At 38.1% G+C, this 18,337-nt stretch overlaps 1 protein-coding gene across 1 annotated transcript in view; it reads right to left on the reverse strand.

Annotated features, from left to right (window-relative positions):
• Window positions 1-115: 115 nt before the first annotated feature.
• LOC127453265 (integrin alpha-10-like) overlaps window positions 116-18,337 on the reverse strand; it is a 57,723-nt gene continuing 39,501 nt past the window's right edge. Inside the window, exons 10-31 of the mRNA XM_051719500.1 lie at window positions 16,562-16,727; window positions 15,583-15,656; window positions 15,362-15,506; window positions 14,887-15,035; window positions 14,430-14,573; window positions 13,676-13,879; window positions 11,296-11,426; window positions 9,782-9,948; window positions 9,488-9,630; window positions 9,197-9,307; window positions 9,004-9,089; window positions 8,735-8,876; window positions 8,322-8,414; window positions 8,146-8,222; window positions 7,361-7,450; window positions 4,321-4,405; window positions 4,109-4,222; window positions 3,897-4,004; window positions 2,820-2,933; window positions 2,562-2,657; window positions 1,283-1,396; window positions 116-697 (exon numbers count right to left, since the gene is read on the reverse strand). Of these exons, the coding sequence (XP_051575460.1) occupies window positions 641-697; window positions 1,283-1,396; window positions 2,562-2,657; window positions 2,820-2,933; window positions 3,897-4,004; window positions 4,109-4,222; window positions 4,321-4,405; window positions 7,361-7,450; window positions 8,146-8,222; window positions 8,322-8,414; window positions 8,735-8,876; window positions 9,004-9,089; window positions 9,197-9,307; window positions 9,488-9,630; window positions 9,782-9,948; window positions 11,296-11,426; window positions 13,676-13,879; window positions 14,430-14,573; window positions 14,887-15,035; window positions 15,362-15,506; window positions 15,583-15,656; window positions 16,562-16,727 (2,610 nt within the window). The 3' untranslated portion in view covers window positions 116-640. The remainder of the gene's footprint in view (window positions 698-1,282; window positions 1,397-2,561; window positions 2,658-2,819; window positions 2,934-3,896; window positions 4,005-4,108; window positions 4,223-4,320; window positions 4,406-7,360; window positions 7,451-8,145; window positions 8,223-8,321; window positions 8,415-8,734; window positions 8,877-9,003; window positions 9,090-9,196; window positions 9,308-9,487; window positions 9,631-9,781; window positions 9,949-11,295; window positions 11,427-13,675; window positions 13,880-14,429; window positions 14,574-14,886; window positions 15,036-15,361; window positions 15,507-15,582; window positions 15,657-16,561; window positions 16,728-18,337) is intronic.

Here is an 18,337-nt window from a genome sequence, read left to right on the forward strand (position 1 = left end):
CCATTATCACCAATAGTGCATTTGCTTGTCTTCTTGTCTGTTCAATGCAATGCAATTGTAAATGATCTAGCTCTTTCAAGCCAGAGAATCTCCCAAAAGTAACCATTCTCTCATTGACACGATTTAAGTGCTTTTTTTTCCTCAACAGAATCCAAATGGTACATTAAACCTGAATGAATGTATGGTTGCTGGGCCACACTAGGTGTGCAACCCATCAGTCTCTGAGCCCATAGAACATGATACTGTGTAATGGACATGCCCAACCGGAATCTGCGCCTGTAGATGTTCGTCGATTTCCACAGAATTAGAACACACATCATTCACAAAGTTCTCCTCCACCCTTGCCTGTTCATTTACTACATATTTTGGCAGTTTTGATTTTGCTTTCAGCTACCTATAAAATTGTAAGATTGTCCATTTAAGACATTATACCATGTTTAAAACCATTCTGCAGATCTTCCCATAAAATCAGCGCAGAAAAGGTAAAAAGTCCACAGATTCGGTCTGGGCCTGATTATGGATCATTTGTGGTTCTGGAGCAGAAGTAAGAGTCATGTCTCAAAGAGAAAGTAATTGCTGCAAAAGGCACATTTTCTGATTGTAAAGGAAACCGTTCACTCTGCTGCAGTGATTTTAGAGCTCAGTTGCCATCGTTCCCATCCTCATCCTTCCTCTGTTTCCTCATGAAAAAGCCCAACTGTGCAGAAACAACCAACACAAGAGTACTTGTAAGTCATAAAAAAAGATACTCTGATATCTGCTCTGCTGTATTTGTAGTTAAAGGGATAGTTCACCCAAAAACAAGTGTGTATCAATATTTAAGCCCTTATTGTACTCTAAAGCTCCACTTTCACATCTGAAATTGAAAGTTAAAGTGGATATTTAGAGTAAAAAAAGGACTTAAATATTGTTCTGTTTCTCACCCACACCTATTACATTGCTTCTGAAGATATGGATTAAAACACGAGTCATATGTTTTTTTTTTTGTTTCCTTTGTGATTTTTGGAGCCACAAAGGCCTTGTCACCATTCACTTGTATTGTATGGACCTACAGAGCTGAGATATTTTCTAAAAACCTTCATATGTGTTCTGCTGAAGAAAGAAAGTCATACACACTTGGGATGGCATGAGGGTGAGAAAATGATGAGAGGTGAACTATACCTTTAATAACACCCATACTGAATGACTTGTCTTGTGCTGTTAAGTTGTGTTAAGTCAAGAGTAGTAAACCATGCTGTAAATTTACATCTGCCTATGTGTAAAGTTTTGTTGTGTACCATACCTTCCAAAGGATGAACACTAAGAGTGCTAGAAGCAGCAGTCCTCCAATGATGCTACCAATGAGAATCCAGAGAGAGATCGGGATTGACCGCCCTTTCAGAACTTCTAAAACAGTCTACACAGAGAGAGAGACAGCAGGAGAGTATGGAGTTGTAAGGAAGGAATTAATTTTTGTGTCAACAAACCTGCCTATCTTGGTGTTACTGCATGATACAATTTAAAAAAAGCACAGCTAACACTGCAGAAAATACATTAACAATGTGTATTCATCATGTTATGTATGCTATATACACAACATGGCCAAAATTATGTGTAGACTAAACCCATATGTGCTTTTTTAACACTTAATTTCAAAACCATGGGAATTAATATACTGTAGAGTTGGCATTCCCTACTATAACAGCTTCTACTCTTCTAGGAAGGCTTTCAACTAGATGTTGAAAATGGCTGTGGGGATTTGCTTCCATTTAAACACAAGAGCATCAGTGAGGTCAGGCACTGACGTTGGGTGATCTGACTTGCAATTGTCGTTCAGTGGTGTTCAGGTCTAGGCTTTGTGTAGGCCAGTCAAGTTCTTCCACAACAAATTCTGGTGGCAAAACATTTACTGATGGCAAACTGTGACAGTATTACATTGAATATAACTGAGCTCTCTGGTACCACCCAATCTACTGTATATGTTTGTCTAAGGAGATTGTAAAGCTGTATTCTTTTTTTTATTTATTTTATTTATTTATTTTTTTCAATTTGGAATGGCCAATTCCCAATGTGCTTTTAAGTCCTCGTGGTCACGTAGTGATTCGCCTCAGTCCGGGTGGCGGAGGACGAATCCCAGCTGCCTCCGCGTCTGAGATCGTCAACCCGTGCATCTTATCACGTGGCTTGTTGAGCACGTTGCCACGGAGACATAGCGCGTGTGGAGGCTTCACGCCACCCACCGCGGCATCCGCGCTCAACTCACCACGCGCCCCACTGAGAACGAACCACATTATAGCGATCAGGAGGAGGTTACCCCATGTGACTCTACCCTCCCTAGCAACCGGGTCAATTTGGTTGCTTAGGAGACCTGGCTGGAGTCACTCAGCACGCCCTGGGATTTGAACTAGCGAACTCCAGGGGTGGTAGGTAAAGCTGTATTCTTGATTTTAGGCACCTGTTGGCATTGGGCATAACTGAAATAGCCAAACTCATGATTAGAGTGGGTTTCCACACACTTTTGGTCATGTAGTGTGTAAAGTCCTTCAGTGGTTTATGAATTTATTACTGTTTAGTTCTCTCACCTCCCTCAAGAGGGCAGCATTTCCCATTGATATCAAGCTGGACTCCTGAGCAGACAGCTGGAAAGAGCCCACTATCCTCACTGCTTTAAACTTGGCCTGACACAAACACAGTGGTTAGGAGTTAGCGACTGAAGCACAAACAGATCCCAGTAAAGATATAGTGCAGTTTTGTGTGTACTGTCCTTTTTGATCTGTTACTATTTGCCTGTGTGTACTCAAGTGCATGTTAATCTGTGTGTGAGAGAGATATACACTTACCTGTCTAAAGAAGCTGTCGTGTATTCTTCTCGTGATGCGAATCAGAGCTGTCTCTCCCTTCAATAGCTGCTGCACTAGACACACGACCTCCACACACCATGAAGAACTGCAATTCTAAAATTGAAACAATAGTTAACATAGGTTAACATGAACTAACAATGAACAATACTTTTACAGCATTTATTAATCTTGGTTAATGTTCATTTCAACATACAGTAATACATTTTTTTTAAATAAAAAAAGTTGTATATGATAAGATTAGTTAATGCACTTTGAGGTAACATGAACTAACAATTAACAATTGTATTTTTATGAAGCAAAATTAATTATTAATAACGATTAATAACGGCTATCAAAAATATATAGTTCATTGTTAGTTCATGATAACTAATGCATTAACTAATGCAAACGAATGGAATATTGTAAAGTGTCACTGTGATGTTAATAATTTGACTTAAACCAGTTCATTTAGATGTTACCACATGAAGTTGTTAGGTTAACTTTTTTTAGTGGGGGTTAGGCTTAAAGTAAATACTGTTATGATAAATAACGTATTGGTACTTTACAAGGCTGTAACCACATATTTAGTGTGAGAGGTAATAGTTTAAGAATTGGCCATTGAAAAAATATATTTGTTGAATATTGGTGGGTGAATATTCAACCCCCAATATTCAACACATTGTAATTGTAACTTGCACATTTAGAACCTGTATATTATTTGTACTTTCTGTATATTGTTATAATGTCCATTTTTGTATAGTCATTCTTTTATGTATGTACAGTAACTGCAATGTGTGGACAACGCACCACCCAAGTTTTTTACTTATCACTACAGTTCATCATTAAACCCATCATTACATCATTCATTATACGCGTACATGATGAAGTAATGCTAAAGTGATTTAATTGTGGGTGGGAGCAGCCTAAGGTGGTCCCCCAATGTTTAATGGAGTTATGGCCAAAACTAAACACATTAACACTTTGACTGACCAACAGAGTTTAAAGAGAGAATTTCACACAGTATTGAGCTCCTGTAAGTGTCATGTGTCGTAGGCCTATGAGGGTCTGTGTTCTCACCAATAGTTCAGCTTTCTTCATGTCCTCCGGGTGAAGTGGACGAACATGTCTCTGACTAGCCTTCAACTTAGAGAGATCACTGACTATACTACAGTTTACACCTGAAGCCTGCACAAACAGATAGACATAAAATGTCAAATTAAATGTCAACAGAAATGTAAAGATGCACAGGAATTACAGAAGGAATACACAGTGATACAAACGATACTAACATTGTGAGAGAAAGCATCAACCACAGTCGTGAAAACTCTGTCTCCTGAAGCCGCTGATGGCAAATTGACAGTAAGCTCAAGATTACTGACTACGTAACAACCTAAATTCTGCACCTGATAACAAGAAACACATATTTGCATGAAGTCATTGGATTTCTGTTTAGTTTTCACACACACACACAAATGTATCAATCAGGTTTACTTAAACCCACCCTGAAATGTGTGTAGAACTCGGGCCCGCTTCCCTCTGACACAGTCCTGGTCGGGTGGACCTCATAGCGGTTTAAATTGGAGTCACTGTAGTGGATTGAACCAAAACAGGAAAGGCACATAAAGTGGGGTTAAAAACAGATTACAGGTAATCTGGATTATGTAATTAGATTACAAAAACTGGGTACTTAATTATTATAATTATATTACATTTTATAAAATGTATAATCAGACTGCAGTTACTTTTTATGGATTACATTCTTGATTGAATTACCAACCTGCCAACGTCAATAACTATTGTGTAATTTACTGATTATTATCTCCTAAATTTTAAAAGAGCTTTCTGAGCCAAAGCCTGAAATATGTGCGACAGGCCTAACCAGTTAGAACTACATACATTGAAGACAGAGCCGTCCCATTCCTCATTTGACCTCATCTAGAAATAACTTGACTTTCAAAGAGAGTTGGGGGGAATAACTGCAATGTGATCTTTGCCTAACAAAAATTATATCTATTGAACAAGACTCCACATCCAATTTAAAAAAGCACTTGTAAGTTCTGCTTATATGTTTATATACTGTATGTGTATTATATATGTTTTACTAATGTTTAATGAAAGGAGTGTTCATTTGTACTTAACACATTTGGGGCCTTATTTTTGTGACAGTGCAAGATGCAGCGCTAAGTGTAACGCCCCCGCACTACATCTTATCCAATTTCCGTGAGAGCGCTAATTCTAAGCACAATCTATCTGTGTATGAGCACAAACTGTGGGTGTATTGTATATTTGTGAAGTGGCACAAAGCCACTTTCATTGTGTCATTGTACTAAGATGTTTCAAAAGCATATCTTTTTTCAGTGCAAAGTCTAAACTCAGTTCCTCCACCAGCAGTTGATATCAAATAGCTGTCAATCCCTTTTAATACTGCCATTATTTGAGTGTCAGCAGATCAATATGATTATTAATAATAATAATAATAATACGTTTATTTTGTATAGCGCCTTTCCAATGAAATTGTAGAGAAATTAAACATAAAACATTAAACAGCTATACATTACAAAACAATGAACAATGGCAGAGAAGCAAAGCATATTTAAAGCTGGTGAGACACGGGCATGCAGGACGAGAGCCAATAGTCCCAGAGAGGCCAATAGAGACCATATAAAACACATACTGTACATCGGGGTCCGGAGCAGTGCATCTGACAATACAGTCACAAAGCAGGGGATGCATTGCATACAGCCCATTTACACTACCAAATCCTTATGAATGGGCTGTCTTAATTTATATCGACACAGCTTGACATGATAAGACGCAGACGGTGCAATAACCGGAGAAGAACCTCTTAATTAAATTGCACTTGACCAAGCCCATTAGCATTTTGTGTGCGCGATTTCACCAACCCACTTTGCGCCAAGACTTAACGAATGCTTGCATGAAAAACTATCAAAACTTACCCACTGACTTTGCGCATATGATGTATCGCATAGCGCTGAGCATAAGGCATAGTGCTCTTAAAATAGGGCCTCCTTAAAATTAATAGGCACTTTCCCACTGGAGGTACTAAAGCCCGTTTTAGGTACTTTTCTCCGGGGCTAGTGCTTTTCGTCGTTATTGCACCTGGGGAACTATATTTCCTCAAAGTCGTTTTAGGGGACATTTTTAGCTCCTACTCCGGGGTAGATACTTTTGGGGTATATAGGGACTGTGGGACTGTGGGAGGTGCTGTAGCCTGTGATTGGTCAAAACCTATGACACACAAATCATTGAGAAAGAGAGGAGTCCACAGCCGCCATTTGTAAACAAACTAGCTGCTAGCCTTCTACTTAGAGGGTTGCGCTAATTTTAAAATTCCCTTAACAGAAATAACATATAACAAACAAAGTAACCAAAGAGAATCACCCGTTTCACGTGTGTGTGTGTGACTTCATTGGGAGACACGCTTTGAGTTTTCATCGCATCTGTACTGTTTGTACTGTGTGACAATACAGAAAATAAAGTGATTTCTGGATTACTACATAATATTTTCTTGGGATGATGGAAAAATAATCAGATGTTAATCGAGAGTGGGTAACTGAACTTTATTATACACTAAACAGTCATTAAAATCTATTTTACTTGAGGGAAGTATTGCTTTGGGGAGATACTGCATTGTTAACTTGCATCAAGACGTCTTTTTTAAGACAGTGAATTAGTATTTCAGTACAGTAGTTTATGCTGAGTCATCAAAGCCTTTCTTTTAAAAGACTGTGTTGATAATTAGGTTTATAGTGCAATTTCAACATGTTGTCTGCTGAGTTCAGCATGTGCTGTGTGGTTAAAAAGCGCCTCAGCTGCCTCGTCTGATCTCTCACTCCGGCTTCAGGGACACCACACACGCAACTCATGAGCCCAGTTTCAACTGTAACCTGAAGACACAAATTGCGTCCGAAAACTGGAAAATGTTGCCTTCGGAGGCTGTATATAAGGATGGATGAAGGTAGGATGAAATAAGCTGCTTTTTAAACTATTCAGAGAGTTCCATCCATCCAAAAATGCTGTTGTTTAAACCATTAACTGATTAGGCAGTTGCCTATGTTTTCCGATGCAGCCAAAGTTCGTATAAAACAGCCCTGAACAAACAAAAGTGTTGCTCCCATCCCAGCGTCTTCCATCAGTGTTGTTGATTTTGCTGTTGTTGCTATTGTGCAAATAATGTCACAGGAAAAATTATCGATACTAGATGACGTCGAGAGTAGTATGAGGGTTACTTTTGTTGTCGGAATGCAACTGGGGAAACATCCTCTCGGGTGTCCCGTTCCTCTTAAGAGTTCTCATCAAGAAATTTTGTAAGGGAAAAGTCCCAGAATTGTAGGTGGGAAAGGGCCAAATGATTCGATTTTTATTAGAGTATGCAATATGTAATCCAAACGTAATCAGATTAGATTACCTAAAAGGTGAAATCTAAAAGATTATGTTACTAATTACAATTTAAGTAGTCTAATTTCTAATCACTACCAGATTACATTTCAGAAGTAATCTACCCAGCACGGGTGACTCACCTTGTGATAAAGAGATCAGGTTCATACTGAACAACACTCTGTAACTGAACACTATTGTCCGACAGCGTGTCTTCACTCTCCTTACTGTCACTGTGGCAACACACACATAAACACACACTCAGTGCACCTTTAAGCAATATCACATGAGAGAGAGAGTGCTGTTGTACTCTGACAAAAGTGGTAACCTGCACTTACCTCAAGGATCTACCCATAAAAATGACTTTAGTTAACTTAACTTAATTTAACTTAACTTGTAACTTAATTTGTCAGTTTGATTTCATCAGATTGAATAAAATTGTTTACTTAAATAAAATCATTTAGTGTAAGTGTTACCACATGAAGCACATTCTTCTGGTTACCTAACAAAACATTTCTTTACAGTCTACCTTAAACCATCATCATCAGTCATCGCAACTCTGTAAAGTATCGGCAAAGTTTTTTTATTTGGCATTTTTTACTAATTTAATAGACTAACCCTTACATTATCTGCTAAAACATATGCAGATGAAAGTGAAAAACACTGGAGACTGGAAAGTGGAAACAGGCTTCTGTTATGATTCATGGAACACTTCCGCAATCAGGGAAAAGGTGGATATGAATTATCAGTAAACTTGTCCAATCAAATTGGGAGGACAGGAACATGTGCATACACATTTTTTTTGTATATCAAACTGTAAATGTGCATTTGAAAATGCATTAAGATGAAACTGAAATTGTATTTAGATGCTGGTGTACTGGGAGTACCATCTGCTAATGTGTGTGTGTGTGTGTGTGTGTGTGTGTACCTGGAAGCAACAAGTTTAATCTGCACCTTACTGATGATAGATGTACAACTGAACTCAAATTCCAGCATGAAATTCACCTGAGAAAAAGTGAAGCCATTGGGAGAGTCACTGGTCAGTGAAAAATAGACTCAATGGTGGTTTAAATGAATCATAACGACAAAGAAAACTTTTCTTACCTTTGACTGAGAGCGAAACACTGGGTAACTGACATTACAGGAGTGACTGTTTGAGCTCAGAGCTGTACATTCAATCTTAAACTGGGCATCTTCCTAAAAAGAAATAAAAGGGGAGAGACAAAGATAATATCTGAAGAGAAATGAAGCAAGAGAGTGTGTGATTCACTGGACAGGCAATTATACTGTGCTTTTAATGTACTTTAATGTACTGTGCTTTACTAGTAAACTGTCCACTATAATTGCGTATTTGTCATGAGAGAATCACATTACCAGATTCAAGACAACTGCTGATGTGTAAAGGTTGCTGTGTGTTTGTGCATGTGTTCAGGAGTATCAAAAAGTCCAAAAGAAAATGCATCCTGCCTTGTGTTTGTGCATGTGTTATGCGTTAAGGGGAGAGATTGTGTTGGTACCCGTATACTCAGGCTGCTGAAGTGCAGGTTTTTAGAGTAATAAAGAGTAAGACTGGTGTTGTAAGCATTTTCTAGCCGGTTTTGTAGCTGCACCTCTACTGCCAGCCGTCGTCGAGGGCTGCGTATCACATATGGTTGCTGCCTGCATGCATTGATAACAGCAATACTTATGCATCATTTACATTTTTTTAACACTCACACTGCAAATTGAATTATATTATTATTAACTTTAGTACTTGCAGTGTTTCTACTAGGCATTGTTAGGTTACCTTGTTCCATGAATGTCCATATGGGCCTGTAGAGTCAGATCGGTAACACACACATCGTCCTCCCCACAGTCTTTAAAGAATGGGATCTGAAACAGGTAAAACAGAGACCATCTTAAACATAAATTTTTTACATTTCTCATTCATTTACATTCTTCGATTCAACATGGAGGAATTGAAGCAGTACTGCACTCACAGACTTCTTGACTGTTGTTGGCCAGCCCTCATCTAGAACTGGGCCAATCTCTGTGTCATTGATTTTGAAGCGCAGGGTGAAGATGATTGGTCGAATGTAATCAGCTGTGTCCTAGGGGTTATAAAGGATGTGATAAAAAACAAAATGAGAAGAATACTTTTACCAAAACAATTAGGAAAAATGGAAGTTCATCGATTCTATATTGACAAGGGAGACAGCTGAGAGGACCTAAACAATTTGCTTTGTACTTCAGATTGGATAAGCTATTTTTGTCTTCATTTGTAGACTCACAAAAACATGAAATGGCAGCGTGTAGCACATGGGATATCCAACACGAATGCTGACCCCCATCAGGGTCTGCCTTTGGGAGTTGTAGTCAAACAGAGCACGGGCCAAGATCTTTCTGTCATCCAGCATGGCCCACATCTGCATATCTTTATTAATAAGCAGGAGTGGAAGTTGGACATTTATCAGATAGTTACTATTAATAGAGTTAACGTGTATGAGAGGAATTTACTGTGTGGGTACAGCAATAGAATAAAATGTTCCAAGTGTTAAAAGCTGGTTTGTTGTATGAGGTTTTACCAAAATATGTGCCATAAGAGCTAGGAGAGCGGGACAGGGCCAAGAAGCAAACCGTGACATTAAGGCATGCCGAGTCTCGGCCAGCCCTGTGGCAGTTCTTCTGGATCACATTTATGGACTGTGGCTGAAACAACAAGCTCACGTTGATCTGGACTATACTGCGTGACCTGCAGAGTGGAGAGAAACGTCAGGAGGGGAACAGGGTTACTACTATTTTATTTTCAATTTGTGCTTTCAATTTAGGTTAGTTTTCATTTGTTTTTTCACTCTATGACTGTTAGTTTTAGTTTTGTCTGTGTTTTCTAGTTTCAGTTTAGTTTCCAGTTTATTTTAGTTTGAGCATTTTAGGGCTGCCAATGTTAATGCATTAACTGATTTAATTTAAATGTTTCACACCGTAAAATTTCTCAGTGCCACCACAGAGTTATCAAGTGGTATTTTCACGTATAAAGAAGGCGAGTAATTGTTTCACATTTTATTATAAACTGTCTATCAAAAACTAAAACTAAAATCAATTAGTTGCATTTTTATTCAATTTTAGTAAGTGTAGGAGTTATGAAAATGTATTTTTAGCATTACATTGTTTTGTAATGTATAATTAGTTGTTTCCAAATTACATAGTTTTTAATGATTTTTATTACAGTTAACAAAAATGTAATCATTAAGTTTTCCTTAAAGGGATAGTTCATCTAAAAATGAATATTCTCTCTTCATTAAATCACCTCCCACTTGCCATCCCAGATGTGTATGACCTTCTTTCTTCTGCTGAACACAATTTTTATTAGGATATTTCAGCACTGTGGGTCCATACAATGCAAGTGAATGGTGGCCGGAATTCTGAATTTCCAAAAAGCACATAAAGGCAGCATAAAAGTAATCCATAAGACTCCAGTGGTTAAAGCCATGTCTTCAGAAGCAATATTATAAATGTGGGTGAGAAACAGATCAATATTTAAGTCCTTTTTTACTGTAAATCTCCACTTTCACTTCCACATTCTTCTTTTTTTTTTTTTTGGCGATTCACATTCTTCGTGCATGTTACTACCTACTGGTTGGGGCTGGTCAAAGGTGGAGGTTTATAGTCAAAAAATGCCTTAAATATTGATCTGTTTCTCACCAACACCTATCATATAGCTTCTGAATACATGGATTTAACCACTAGAGTTGTATTAATTACTTTTATGATGACTTTATGTGATGTTTGGAGCTTCAAAGTTTTGTTCACCATTCACTTGCATTGTATGGACCTAGAGAGCTGAGATATTTCTAAAAAATCTGAATTTGTGTTCAGCAAAAAAATAAAGTCATACACATTTGGGATGGCATGAGGGTGAGCAAATGATGAGAGAATCTGCATTTTTGGGTGAACTATCCCTTTAACAAGAGTAACACTGGAGGGGAGAACAGCAAAGGTGCTGACCATGGGTCAAATCAAACCTGAGTTTCCTGCTGTTTGATGCTAATGCATTTTTATGGTGCATAAAAAAACACAGCACTGTAAGATGCATGTGTACCTTAGCAGCACTGCAGTGCCATGTGCTCCCACAGACAAATCCAGCAAATCATCCCCATCCAGATCTAGCAGAGCGCTCAAGCTACGGCCGAAATACTGCAGCCCCACAGAGAGAGAGGAGCCCGGAATACGCTAGAAAAAGAGAGGGAGATATAGTGGTAAGTATAAATTACATGTACTGTATATTGGGGTCCAAACGTCTAAGCACGCTGGTAAAAAAGCTTCTACTTTGCATTCTTTTCTAATTTAATACAAGTACAAATGTCTTCATTATAAAGCATTTTATAAGAATAACATTTTTGTTATTTTGTTATAACAACTGAACTATATACAAGAATTTCAGAATTTCTTTGTAATTGTTTTGTCCCCCTTTTGCTTTAAAGACAACATGCACTCAAACTGGCATGGACTCTACAAGTTTGTGCAAAACTTGATCATCCATGTCATCCAGCATGATTTGAGAATGTTCCAAAGAGCATCTTGTGTGCTTCAATGGAAGCAACACCTGTTCCTAAAACATTCTGTTCATTAACAGGTTTAAATAATAATAATAAAAATATAGCTGCAAGCAGTGATGACGGGCCCAAGCACCATGGGTCCATTTCCATCTGGTGGCTTTCAGAAAACAATGCAAGGAGGACATGCATTTGGCATTTGAAATTATTCTAAACAATTTTGAAGCAATTTGGGTAAATATAAGAGGACTATTTTAAAGTCTGTTGTAAGAGCCACACTTTCTGCTGCTAGGTGGTGGTGCTATGACCATGACCCAAAATAGTCACATCCATGTGATTAGCCCCAAGACTAAACATACATCTCAATTTTGATCTAAATCACACATTGCACACAGAAGATATGAGACACTTCCTGTTTCCCATTTCTCGCCATTAACTTAATGCATCACCATGTCAACAACGTTTGATATATCAAAAATCTGTTCACAATTTAGCATCTTCAATATCTTGGCATAATATTGCCTAAATGTGGTGACGGTCTCATGAATCCCCTAGGAGGAGTATTTAAAAGTTCAGAGACTGCAATATTCAAAAAATCCAAAATGGCCAACTTCTTGTTGGGTGGAGCTAATAACTGGAATTATGAAAGTTGTCCGGCTTGATGAGAACTATATTTGTACCAATTTTGGTGACTGTAGGTGAAAATGGGGGTGCTACAGAGGCCGTCTTACATGTGCATTTTAAAGGGGGCGCTACAAAGCCACCCCGCCACGTGTGAACTTTTGACCAACCCTAATGGCCAACGGCTATGATGTGTTTGCAAAATTTCATGAAATTTTAAGCATGTCAAGTGCTTCAAAAACACCCAAACATAGGAAGAAAGGAATAATAAAAATATATGTGTTGCCATGGCAACAATATTTAAGATATCAAATATTCCTTTTCAATTTTACATCAGCAGTGTCTTGACATTATTCTAAAGAATCTTGAAGCAATTCATGTAAACACAAGAAGGCTATTTCAAAGTCTGTTAAAAATACCATACTTCCTGCTGTCATTTGGTGGCACTATGACCGTGACCCATAATAGCTGCATAAATGTGATCAGCCCCCATTACCAAACATACAGCTGAATTTTCATCAAAATCATACAATGCACACAGAAGATATAAGGAACTTCCTGTTTAACATTTTTAGCCATAAATGTATTGCTTCACCATGGCGGCACCATTCAAAATATTCAAAAAATCTGTTCACAATTTAGCATCTACAATGTCTTGGCATGATGTTGCACAAATTTGGTGCCAGTCACATGAATCCCCTACCCTAGGAGGAGTATTTAAAAGATCAGAGACTGCGATTTTCAGAAAATCCAAAATGGCTGACTTGCTGTTGGGCGGAGCTTATGACTGTCAGCGTGAAAGTTGTCCGGTCTGATGAGATCTATATATGTACAAAGTTTAGTGATGGTAGCTCAAAAGGGATGTGCTACAGAGCCCCCCGAACATGCCCATCTTATAGGTGGTGCTACAGAGCCCTCCCTAAACGCCTCCCCCTGCAACTTTACCCAGCCCTAATGGCCAGCGACTCTGATGTGTGTACAAACTTTCAAGAGTTTTCACATGTTAAGTACCCCAAAAGTACCGAAAACCTTGAAAAGAAGAAGAATCCTTAGAAGAACAATAGGGTCTCCGCACTTTCAATGCTTGGGCCCTAATAATCCTTAGAAGAACAATAGGGTCTCCGCACTTTCAGTGCTTGGGCCCTAATAATCCTTAGAAGAACAATAGGGTCTCTGCATTTTCAGTGCTTGGGCCCTAATAATCCTTAAAATAACATATTTTCCCTATAGTCTCAGACTTTTGACCCCACTGTATGATGGAAACAAGTTCATGCGACTGTACACATTACTTAGTGCCATGTTTACTTGTTTGTACTGAGGAATGATGTAGTATTCATCGCCGTGGTAGATGTAAAGAGCTCCCTGGTGGTCATCCTCTAGTGGAGCTCCCACGAGGAGGTCGGCGTATCCGTCATGGTTTAGGTCAGGAGCTACAGCCATGGCGTAACCAAACCGTGCATCCTGTGCCTTCTTTTGAGAATGCAGGGTACCATTAGGTGCAAAACCATCCTGGACAGATACGGAAAGAAGATAGCAGAGAGAGAAGATAGGTGGGGAGCAGGTTTCAGATAAAGATTTACAGAAGTAGACATTTCTATACATTCAAGTCGCATTTGTTTTAAAGAAATATAACACAAACACTCATTTCAAGCAAAACATTTCACAAAAAGAAGTGTTATGTTTCATATTATAAAACTATAATGTTCAAAATCAAGAAAACTATTTGGAGACTTTCTGGTTGTCACATATTAGTGGAACACTGTATGTCCAAGGCAAATTCCCTTCGGGACAATAAAGCATAATCAAAATCAAAATCAAACATGTTCATAGTTAATGTGATTAACTACACCAGTGGTTACTCTACTTGGACATTGTGTGAACTTGAGGGAAATAGACTTCATACAGCCACTAAAAATCACCTTGAGACCGGCTGGTTAAAAATAACTGAAATAAAAAAATAAGACTCAAGTCTCCAAAAGTGTCCAAATACTTTTTGGTGGCCACTGTACATCCCGAAAATTACAATTTCTCTGTATGTCTCACACAAACAGGTTCTCACCCCATCCAGACAGTAGATATAGACTTTGCCTGTTTCTTTGTTTCCTGCTCCCAGGAACATGGGAGCAGCTATGAGCAGGATATCTGTTATCCCGTCCTGATCCACATCCACCACGCACACCTCACTGCCAAAATATGAGCCAATCTGAACAGTGAGAGAGCAAAAGAAAAAGATGTTAAGATTTTGTCTTAGATTTTGTTTTGAGTATCACTTTGATTATAGGAGGGGTCTGAGAAAATAAAGCATGTTTGCTTTAATGGGGAAAATAAACTCTTAATTGTAAGAGAGGAGGAATGTAGTTTGAAAGTAGGGCTTAGAGAGGCAGTCAGAAAAGACATGGTAATGCAAAACACTGAGAATCAGACATCATGCAAAGGTTTAGTGGAGATCTCATCTGTGCTGTACCAGAGACAAAGTGTGTGAAAAGTGAGGGTGTATGCCTTTGTCAGTTCTCCACCTGTTCTCCATTTAGGGCCTGTGTGATTATGACATTGCCCTCAGAGGTGAGATCAAACAGAATGACCTTTCCTTTGTGTTTGAATCTGGGCGCACCAGCAACATACAACCTCCTCCAGTCACCTACCATCACTGAGGACACTGTGTAACCTGAAACAGATGGATATACATACAAATCCATGCAAATTGTGCTTATATAATGATAAATATCTCTTATATTGATAAAGATTGATAAATAAAAAAAAAAAAAAAAACTGTTCCGGTATTCTACTGGTACTTTGACTGAGTGAAAAAGATTGAGTGAGACCACAATTGGCTGGAAACTTTGAGGTCATTTTTCAGTGTGGGTGAATTTACTGTTTTGGCTCTGTAGGACAGAAAGCATTGTATATAATACAACACTGTACATGTAATATTAAAGCTGAACCAAGGGAGAAAATTTACTTGGGTTCATGGAGAACTGAGAGAGACATTACCTAGGTAGGCTGCGTGGTTCTTTAGCTCCAGTGGAAACTCCTTCTCAAACGCTTCTCGTGAGGGCATGATCTGCCCCTCTGTGCTCTCCTTCAGCACCCCTCCCTCCCAGTCGTATGCACCCACCATCCCAAACAAGATGCCATCCTGCAGTGCAACACAAGACAATGTCATAGAGTCCAAAATAATACAGCACACTACAATATGATATGATGAAACTCACATCCAATTTGTGTGTTGAAAATCCAATCTGAGACATCTCCATTAAAAAGGCACTTTCATTGTATCCTAAGGTCCCTGCGAAAGCACAAAAAGGCATTACACACTGTAAATGAATACACAATTGTCTCAATGAACAAACAATACATTGTGATTTAAACTTGCAATATAATTTACATTGATAACATTTAAACCAATTGCCTTGACCACAAAAGTTCAATAGATTTGTCCACTTGTAACAGTACTGGAAACCAATCTTATGCATCTTTCTTAGTGTACAAAATCAATTAAAAAAGGTATTTATCCTTAACGTGGCAGAAAAAAATAGCTACAGGTTTTTAGCAATATAGGAAGGTAACCCAACATATTTGTCTGTACAACAAAATATACATACAGTACAATGTGAATTCCAGTTGATACATAGCCTTGGCTAGTTGTAATTCTTCCTGTACATCTAACCTATGTATCCTGTGGGTGACACATTTGTGCCCATTTCTTAGGTCATTCCTCTCCTCCCTTCCATCCTTCCATCCTCTCCTCAATATCGAGATGGTACCTTAACACCCTGTTCTAACAGGAATGCAACATCTTTCCTTTACATGCCTCTCTTTCTATTTTGTCAAATAGTTGCTTGTCTTGCCTTAGATAACCATTCCTTAAACACAAAATTCACAGTCGCTTTGAGTCTACCAAATTTCTGCTTACTAAGAAGACAGGGGAAAAAATTTGCTAGTGGTATCTTTAAAAGAAATGACACTTGGTTTGATATTTTGTTATTATGCAATTACATTTATAAATTTTTAAGTAGATGAAGTATTCAAAACTTTTTGGGGCCCCTGTTGCAAAACAACATCAACATTCTCAATGGAAGGTTTTGTAGTAAATCTTCTGATTTTTCTGTTCATTTTAGGTCACTGTTGTTTTTCAAGGAAAGGGAATCTGTTTTTTCCATGGTCATTATGGAAGGCTGTTCTTTCTCTTACCCTCTAGACTAAAAATGCGATCCCCCAATGCATCTACAATGTCATTCAGTGCTGCCTCATCTGTCACATTGAAGAAATATTTCTCATCAGGGTCACTGGCAATGTATTTAATCTCATTGATAAAGGTCTCTGGATCCTGCTGTCTGCGGATGTAGTGACCTAATACCTGTGAGAGCAAAAGACAGAGAAAGTGAGGTGGAAAGAAAATAGTTAATACTTAAAGAGATAGTTCACCCAATTACTCACCCTCACACCAACCCAGATGTGTATGAATTTCTTTTTTCTGCAGAACACAAATTAAGATTTTTAGAAACATATCTTTGTAGGTCCATACAATGCAAATTAATGGTGGCCAGAACTCTGAATCTCCAAAATCACATAAAGTCAGCATAAAAGTGATATGATAGGTGTTGGTGAGAAACCTATCAATATTTAAGCCCTTTTTTACTATAAATCTCCACCTTCGACCATCCCCGACCAGTAGGTTGCGATATGCATGAAGAATGTGAATCGCCAAAAAATAAAAGAAGAATGTCGAAGTGAAAGTGGAGATTTATAGCAAAAAAGGACTTAAATATTGATCCGATTCTAACACGCACCTATCATATCGCTTCAGAAGACATGGATTTAACCACTGGAGTCTTAAGGATTACAATTTATTATGCCTTTATATCCTTTTTAGAGCTTCAAAGTTCTGGCCACAATTCACTCACATTGTATGGAACTACAGAGCTGAGATATTCTCCTAAAAATCTTAATTTGTGTTCTGCAGAAAAAAGTAAGTCATAAACATCTGGGATGGCATGAATGTGAGTAAATGATGAGAGAATATTATCTTCTTTGGGTGAACTATCAAAGTTTGCATATACTGCGGGCTCCAAAAGTCTGACACCACTAGTAGAAATGCAATTTCGCTATAATTTTTCATTTATACATTTTATTCAATTATATTATCAGCATAAAAATTTGAATGAAACATTTACATGAATTTCAGAATTTCTTTGTATTTGGTATACATGCATTCAAACTGGTATGACCTCCTCAAGTTTGTGCAATAGCTGATAATCCATGTTATCCCAACATGATTTAATATTCCTAAGAGTATTTTGTTTACTTCATTGGAAGCAAGAAAGTCTAATCTTTTGCACAAAGAATTTTACATGGTCAATGTCACAAATTAGCATTTGATTTGTGACCTTGAAATGGTTTTATATTATTTTATTTTTAATTTTTACGTCAAAACATTTCTTTGATTTAACTTTCTCAAGATCCTAAAACTTTCTATTTATTTACAGGTCTCAGATTTTACATCCCACTGTATATATGATTTTTACAAAGCTATCATCCCATACAATGAATGGACTCAAATATTTCAGAAATGTTGATTCCTCATACTCTAAGATTTAGACAAGACTTTTGATCACAAGTCTTGTCTGACAGAGAGGATAAACAGAGATATTCTCATCCAGAGAGCCAGTACCTCTTCCACACTGTAAGGATGAGAGCAGATGATCTGATAGATCAATTAAAGAAGGGATACAGGGCTCACAGGAACAAAGAAACACATCCAAGAGACAAAACACCTACGCAGAGCAAGCAGAATATCACTCACAGCTCTGTGCATCGACTGGCAGCACACCCCCTGAAAATTATCTGTGCCAAGGGTTCAGTCTCCACGAGCATGTGCCTAAATCGCTTAACTTTTCCAACAAAACTTCAGCTGACTGGATATGATGATTGGATTGGTCCAGACTGTCCAGTCAATATACTTTTCAT

This window comes from Myxocyprinus asiaticus, chromosome 15 (assembly GCF_019703515.2).
Source record: "Myxocyprinus asiaticus isolate MX2 ecotype Aquarium Trade chromosome 15, UBuf_Myxa_2, whole genome shotgun sequence".
Classification (NCBI taxonomy): domain Eukaryota; kingdom Metazoa; phylum Chordata; class Actinopteri; order Cypriniformes; family Catostomidae; genus Myxocyprinus; species Myxocyprinus asiaticus.